Genomic DNA, 8,594 nt, shown 5'->3' with positions numbered 1-8,594 from the left:
ACGGCAGCGCCCAACCATCCATAACTCCAGTTTCAAGGGATCCAATGCCGTCTTCTGATCTCTGTGAGCACTGTATGCTCATGGTGCATGTATATACATGCGGGGGAGGGGGGCAACAATCATACACACAGAGTAAAAAAAATAAACAAGTATAGTTCTCTATTAATTTCAACTTTGAAAAATCTATTTCAGACATGTAATTCAGGGCATGAAGTCTTCCCACTCTGATGCCCAGCTTTCCTTTCCCTCCTCTGCCTTGGACTGCTTCTAGTAGCCGCAAAGGTCCGCCAACTCTCCCACTGGGCTGCTTTGTGAACAAATATTTTGGTCTCTCAATCACACGACATTTTTTTTATTTTGATGATTTACTTTTTTTATACTATTTTAAAATTATCCAAATAACTTCATACTCAAAACCTTGCCACTGTTATTTCACAGATAGGAACTCAGGTCACATGAATTAAGATCATACTGTAGGAGCTTGAATTAAACTGCAAAATACAAGAAATGCTGGCAATAAATAAAATATCTTTATTAGGATTATTTAATAGTTAAAATCTGCATGTTTCCTTAGATAAAGTAGTTTATAACAGATAAAAAATTACAAAAGGCAAGCTCTTAATGATTCATTTGAATTAACTATAAAATCAAAATACTGCTAGTAATTTAATATCTTCTAAAGTAACACAAAATATATTCAATATGTAATACAAACCTCAATAATCCAAATCTCCTAATAAGCAATTATTTACAAACTCTGAACTGAGAGAAAACAGTTTAGCCAGACAAAGAAATGAAATGATGTTCTTAGTAACTTCATCCTAAGCAATCTAAGCTTTTGAGTAGAAATACTCTTTCAATACAATGTTAATTATATTAACCTTAATTTACATTTAGTTGGTGTGAATTTACCCATCCTAAATACCTCTGTGCCTGAAAAACACGGCTTTTAAAAGCACTTAAGATATCTAAGACATTTTAACAATTCAGTCTGGCATCCCAATACCACTACCTTTAAAGGTACAGAATTTAACTAAGGGTACAGAATTTAACAATATCCCTATTTTTGTTGAACTTTTCCTGTCTAAACTGTATGGTTTTAGTCATTTGTTCATATGCCAATGTCATAGACTAGTAAGCAAAGCAAGCAACATTACTTTTTTTAAATAACATCTTTAATTAAAGTTTTTGCAAGGTAAAGTATTAAACTTAAAATAGGTCTTAGTACATCAAAATACTAAGCTCTTTAATTGTATTCCAAGATGGTCTTTAAAACCTAACAACCCATATATCACAGAAGAGCAACCTTGATCTGCAAGTGTACAGAATGAATTTTACAAACATAATAAATATATTTACGCCCTTACACATAACAGTATGTACAACAGCAGTCGACAATAGTAGCTCCGAAAAGCTAGGGATCAACCCTCCCCGACCCGATGCATACCAGACTGATTTAAGGAAGCTTGGCTGAAGGAGTAATTGTTGATTCAATGTTGTTTTGTTCTCTCCTCAAAAGGGAAGCTTTTGTTCCTCAAAATAAGCAAAAAAAAAAAAAAAAAAAAAAAGAAAAAGAAAAAGGAAAAAGGAAAAAAATGCATTCTTCCTTAAACCACGCATGCAGGAAAGATGATAAAGAAAAGACAGAGGCAGGTTTCCAGGGGGAGGACTACAAACCAGAATCATTTCCATAGGGGTAACACATCAAAATCCAAGCCTAACGGTAAACACACAAAACAACCATTTTTAAAACAAAAAAAAAAAATCAGTATCTGCTACAGCTGATTCTAACAGGTAGGCAGGAAACATGAAACAAAAACGTACAAAGATCAATAAAATAGCACATTGCACAAAAGCTCAGTTCAAGATGAAGTATTCTGAGAATATAAGAACTTTCTCAAGTGGAAGAAAACGCTGTTATAAGGGGGTTGCTAAGAGGAGATATGTCTGTTTTCTTATGCAAGGAATACTTACCCTCTAATATGGTGACATTATTGCTATAAGATAATAAAAAAAACATTCTCAGAGGGAGACAACTCTGCATTCGTCCATACAAGCCACCAAAAGAAAACTCCTGGATTTCCAATACAACAAAGAAAGCCTCTATATAAAACCTAGTATATTTTACACTGTTTTCTAAAACCAGAATCTGTTAGGTTTGTCCAGAACACATTTCAATCACTGTCCACGTGTGACTTAAAAGGCAACAGTGTAAATGTGATGCAGAGTCAAGAGAAATGTGCACACAACACAAATGCCCAGCATCAATTCCCCTCCTATCTATCACGTTTGCCTGCACAGACCGCACGTGACAAAGCTGTGTCACTCTAAGACAGCACACGTGCTCGCAGGCATTCCAGTGGTCTGAGAACAGATGACACCAGGCAAGAGTGCAGACACTGGAAGGCACACATCTCCACTTCCGTCATTCGGTGTCGATTTACCTTAGCACTATAGGTATCATGTTATGTAAAAGGTGCATCACTACTGACACAAATCTAAACAGATCACCTTCTGAAAACACTGCCTACTTCAGGATTCCCAACTCTGAACTATATCCACTTTTTGGATAAACATGCTACTTAAAATTCTGGAAGTGGGATCCCCTTGCCTTTCCAAAAGAATGACATTTTAATAGAACCTAATGACATCATCTGTTAAATGTAATAGCAAAACATGATTAAGAATTCAAAGCAAGTGACATTTACATAGCAAAAGCTAGTGTAATTAAAAAAAACACAACACGCTACTTGATTTAAAAACACAATATAACAGCATATAAGAGCACAACCTGGTGTGCAGGGTTGTTTGAACCAGCTTTCAGAATTTTTCCACATATAAAAGCATTTATCCAGGAGGCCACCATTAATAAGCAATACATAGGTACAGATACAAATGGTTACTTCCTGCTTTAAAACAACCCTGTGTGTTACTCTGAAAGAAGTGGTTGTTCATGTTTGACTAAAGAACAAGCTGGTGTACAATGCTAACCTTCAATATGTTTGACTACATAAAGAGCCCAGGGTCATGTGCTGAATTATAAAGTAATCCGAGTTTCAGTAGCAGAGCAGCTACTGGGGAGCCCGGGTTTCACTGAAGCAACACTGCTGCACTGCCATAGGTAGTTCGCTCACTGTTCACGGAATAAACACACATCTTCTAGAAACTATACCGAGGGACAACTGAGAACAGAACTCATGGGATTTTACTCCCTCTGTACTCCAAGTGTTATAATTAAACAGAACTGCGTGTGCTTTGAGAACAGAGAATAAAGAAACTTTCCCCAAAGGGCTGTATTAATAACAGAACAAGAAACTGTATAACCAGTTAGGGGATAAAGCAAAATCTAACTACTATCATGTTAAGACACCACCACTTATACCGAATTCCACAAGATAAACTGGTTCGGTGGGGTGATAAGTGGGGAAGGGGAATCAATTGCATTAAGAAATTTAAAAATATGTGCTTTAAAGAAGCACTACATACATATATATATATATATATATATATATATATATATATATATATATATATATAAAACTCACAGTTTTTCTTTTGTAATATACTTTAGTTCATCTGTTACTTCTGGAACAAGTCAAATTAAAGGAAGACAAAAATGGAAGACAAAAGAACCAACAGGCAAGTTAACTTGAATCAAATGTTGTTAGTCACTAGGAGATAAAGTCCCAGGAAGCTGAGCCACTGCAGCGCCACACCGCTGAGAGCCCCTTACAGGAACGAACCAGAGCTACACAGTCTCAACACATATAGCGAATATCTAGAGTTTTTACTATACAAGTCAAATCTCTATACTTTCTTTCCAATGTGCAAACTGGAGCCCAAGTCTAGATCATCAATGGTCTGGAAGGGCTACCCAATGAAAGAGAGGTAAATTTGTATTTAGTGGCCCACCTCCTTTTATCCCCTCCACCCCCAAGCATTCCCCTCAAATTACAAAGTGTTTTAAAAAATTTGTTCAATTAAAATAATTTCTAAAATTCTTTACTAGTAAACACAAGAAACTTTTATAATTACTAAATTGTTTAATAAAAATCCAGTCCTCACCACCTGCCCTTATGCTTCTTAGATCAATGTACAGAATGCCATCTCAGTGTTACATAAAGACTAAATGAACAGCTAAGCACACACTGTAGCCCAACAAGAAAAACCTTCACATAGCAAGTGTACTGTACAATTTCAGCTTGGTGGTACCTTTGTGAATAAACATATTCCTGAGGAGCCAATTTGGGGTCTCTTAAAGTATGTGACTGAGTACAGTTTTTCTATATGGAAATCAAGCTGTCACTTTAATTCTACTCAACACAGGTAAGACCCAAGTCTTTAAGTTACATGTAACAAGTATGAAAACCTAATTAAAACAAGCATCCATTCCTGGGTCGACTTTGTTTCCAAACTGTGACCACTGATCCTTTCTTTAAATCTAAAGTAGATGCTTCATACAGCAGGGAAGCAAGAGGTATGTATTACTGAGGGAGAGTAACAAGTAAAAATGTTTAAGACCTATTATGAGTTTTAAATCTTCTTCTTACACAGTGAATTAAAATCCAACACCATAATTCTTGCCCTTCTGTAAAAAGCTCACACGCAATTTGTACCAAATATAACCACATACAATAAGCAGTTTCAGTTCAATCTATCAAAAGGGAAATTTCTTCAGATCATTCCAACAAGTATCTTCTGACTGAGCCAAACTTGGAGAAAGTAAAATAAACAAAGCTTTACATGCTAATTACCAATGGCAGGTTCCTGGATTTAAAATCGACAGTTACAGTTTCCTACACAACCCCTCCCCCCGCCCAACAACCCCAGGCGCTACAGTTCCATGGCTTGCCAGTTAGTAGTGTCTATGTTGTCAAGGTCTAGCTTTGTTCCAGTAGCTTTGCTTCTACTGCGCTGTTCTGACATGCAGAAGTGAAGTTTTGGTTGATATATGTCCCAAGTTTCAAACCGTCCATTTTAACTTTTTAAGTTTCTTTTGTCTTACTTATAAAAGGAAAGAAGCAACTTCTTCACCACTCTGCATCTCCGATTGCTTTGGAAAATATATAATCTCTTCCATTAAGATTCATAATGCCATCCTTGAGATGGAATTTCCATTTATTTTTACTTCTGTGTATCTAAACAAAAATTGAGAATGCAAAAGATGTAAGAGGAAAACACAACAACAAAACCCCATTGATAATAAAACCACAAGCTTGTCTCGTAAAATTACTGTATTTGGAAATTGGTATCGTAATGTTTAGCAAAAAACTTCTAGATTTAAATTTTTCTTGAATTCATTAATAGCTCTCAGTAACTTGTATTCACGAAGTTACAAGCTTTCTGCAAGCAATACAACTGGGGCCTCCTTTCTTTTGGTAAAATAAGCTTAGTGGTCTCAAAACCTAGCATGGACCTTTCACCATAACGCAGAAATGATCAGTAGATAGACATTTCTGAGCCCTCAATTCTAAAATCCTATGACCTATACTCTTAGCACAGACACCCTTTGGCATATTTAGGACAAATGGCTGTTCAATGTCTACCTGACTATAATTAGAAGTTTATCCAGGCTTTACCCTGTCCTCAAACCTGTTTCCTCTACCTTTCACTTACTGATCCTGGCGCTGCCTTTTGATATAAAAATCGTGTTTTATGCATTTCCCTTTCAATGTTCCTGCTCTAGATTCAAACTTTTGTTAAAATAAAACAGACAGCAATAATGTTAGAAGAAAGAGACTCTCACATTCAGAAATAAGTCCAGAAATTCAAAGCTGAAGTCATGTTGAGTAATGATGTTTTTATTTACATATATAAGTATAATGTAAAACTTTAAAAATACTCCTTTCCTGGCCTTCATGAACATACTAAAAGCCAACAGAAAGGCCTTTTTAATGTCCAGTGAAAATTTCTTAAAGTGAAATGAGCTATAAACAGGTTGAAACGTCACACTAGATACTGTTTTCACCATGTCCCAACAGTCCTCAATTACCTAAACCTGTCATCCTGCTAGCATTTCAACTAAGACATACTTGTCTGGCAATATAAACTTCATTACTCCTTCTGTGCGTGTCTTAGAATAGACTCACTACTGAAATATAAAGCTTAGGCTTCAAAACAAAATTCCTAAAACTCAAGTTGGCCCAAATTACATTTATCCTCATTTTAACTAACCACAGACTAACTCACCTTTATAGTCTGTCAAAGCTCTGACTATACTTTTGATCTTTCTGATTCTTGAAATACAGCTCTGAAAACTATGAAATTGTTTCACTAAGCTACATAACCAACCCAAGTCTCTATTAGTTTAAAACATGAGCGTATCTGTGTGCAAGATAAACCAAGTTTAATAACATTTAAAACACTATATAGCTTATCAAGGAGAATACTCTCTTACAATAGGAAAATACTTTGAGAAATATCCTATAAGCAAGTTCTCATCTGGTAATTTGCTATCATGAAATTATGTACTGGGTATTTGGCTACAAGCAGGTCCGTTAGGACTTCCTGCTGTTTTAACCTCATATACCTTTTTCTACAGATAAAAAAAATTCCATTTGCAGTACTGTTTGTGGTCAAGGGTAACACACAAAAGTATATACTATCAGAGTATCAATAATGTATCTGACTTTAGGTAACTGGCATGCAACTGGCCTGGTTTTACCTTTTACTAAGTAAGATCCATTACACTGGCATTTTATAAATCTGTTTCATGTAAGCACTACTTATCATATTCATTATAACAAAAAAATTTAAGATTTTTTTTATCTAAAAGATACAAATAATCCATGCTCATTACCACAATCCTTGTCCCTAAGTACTTACTCCCTGCTACTCAATAAACATTTCTTTTAAAAAAAAATACACGGTTACAAAGAAAAACTAATGTAATATGTGAAAGTGTTATAAACTTCATGACAGACAAAAGACTTTATTGCTTAATGACTTACTTAGAAAAACCTCAACAAAAACAACTAATACGATGGTTCTCAACCTGTGGGTTGCAACCCCTTTGGGAGTCAAATGATCCTTTCACAGGCGATCCCTAACATTATTTAGAAAACACGATATTTAAGTAATCTCTTAAAGCTCATCTGTTTGTTGGTTTTGGTACTTCTTATTTTTCTGGTCCTCTTAATAATAAAATATCAATTAGGTCTTCCCAGACTTAAGGGCACTGAAGTGTGTGATGGTAAAACTTTGTTTTGAGTTTATGTTATTGAAAGAAAAGGGGATGTTTACAAGCTGTTGGGGCTGGAGAGATGGCTCAGCGGTGAAGACCACTGGTTTTGATTCCAGAGGACCCAGGTTCAATTCCCCGCATCCACATGGTAGCTCACAACTGTCCAAACTCCAGTTCCAGACACCTTCACATTCAGGCAAAACACCAATCTGAATTAACCAAAAATAATTTTTTTATAAAAAGCAAAATGATCATCTCTCACCATTTTACTCACTACTTACTTTTCAAAGGTAACACTGAAGAGTTCGTTTTACTTAGACAATCTCTGAAACAATCACAATGCTCTCTTTTACAGTCTATCAAAGTAAAGAAAGCAAGCAGGTAGCGTGCACCTCTAACCCCAAGTTGAGGCAGGAGTACAACTGACTACGAAGCCACCCTGAGCTAGCCACCTACATTGTTCCAGGTCATCCTTGATTGTTAATATACTTGATCTCAGGGGTAAAACATAAAATTAAAATATGGATAGTCATTGTCTCCCTAAACCTTTCTGTAAGACCGAGAAGATGGCTTAGAGAACACTACGACAACATAAATGTCCACAACTGAAAATGAAGTCCGTACCTTATCGTATTGGCATACAACAACATTTTCTGTGTCAAACAGTTCCTGTCCTTCCTCGTCACTTACATCATCTTCACTGTTGAGGGGCTCCTGCAAATAAAAGGAAAATTTACACATAGATATCATGGATTGATATGGTGTTTTCCATAACATATAGTAAGAAGCGTGACCTTGATGCTCTTGAGAACTGTTATCAGGTGTGTCTGCACACACTGAATGTAGAGCTGTCAATACAGAAGGTTTGTCGATCTTATTTCAGCAAGAAATTCAATAAAAGTTAAGCTATAAAACTCATAAAAATCAAAAGGGATTAAAATGTATGGGGGGGCTAAAGAGATGGTTTATTTGTTAAGAACACTGTCTGCTCATGCATAAGACCTGGGTTCAATTGCCAGCACCTACATGGCAGCTCACAACCATTTCTAAATCTAATCCTGGGGACCAAATGCCCTCTTCTGGACTCCCTAGGTACCAGGCACTCATGTGGTGAACAGACATACATGCAGGAAAAACACCCATACACATAAAAGTAATTTTTAAAATTTTCTTTATGCTTGCCAGGTGGTGGTGGCACACACCTTTAATCCAAGCACGCAGGAGGCAGAGGCAGACAGATCTCTGTGAGTTCGAGGCCAGCCTGGTCTACAGAGAGGGTTCCAGGGCCAGGTTCCAAACCTACAGAGAAACTCTGTCTCGAAAAACCCAATATAATAATACTACTACTACTAATAATAATTCTTTAATAATTGCACAAGAAAAATTCTCACCAATAAATTTTCAGGTACCT

At 36.1% G+C, this 8,594-nt stretch overlaps 1 protein-coding gene across 1 annotated transcript in view; it reads right to left on the bottom strand.

The window, feature by feature from the left end:
* Positions 1-511: 511 nt before the first annotated feature.
* Positions 512-8,594, bottom strand: part of Gtf2a1 (general transcription factor IIA subunit 1) — a 33,543-nt gene continuing 25,460 nt past the window's right edge. The window contains exons 8-9 of the mRNA XM_038337302.1: positions 7,808-7,897; positions 512-5,138 (exon numbers count right to left, since the gene is read on the bottom strand). Of these exons, the coding sequence (XP_038193230.1) occupies positions 5,031-5,138; positions 7,808-7,897 (198 nt within the window). The 3' untranslated portion in view covers positions 512-5,030. The remainder of the gene's footprint in view (positions 5,139-7,807; positions 7,898-8,594) is intronic.

This window comes from Arvicola amphibius, chromosome 7 (assembly GCF_903992535.2).
Source record: "Arvicola amphibius chromosome 7, mArvAmp1.2, whole genome shotgun sequence".
Taxonomy (NCBI): domain Eukaryota; kingdom Metazoa; phylum Chordata; class Mammalia; order Rodentia; family Cricetidae; genus Arvicola; species Arvicola amphibius.
Note: the sequence above shows the minus strand (reverse complement) of the source record. Positions and strands in the feature narration are given on the sequence as shown.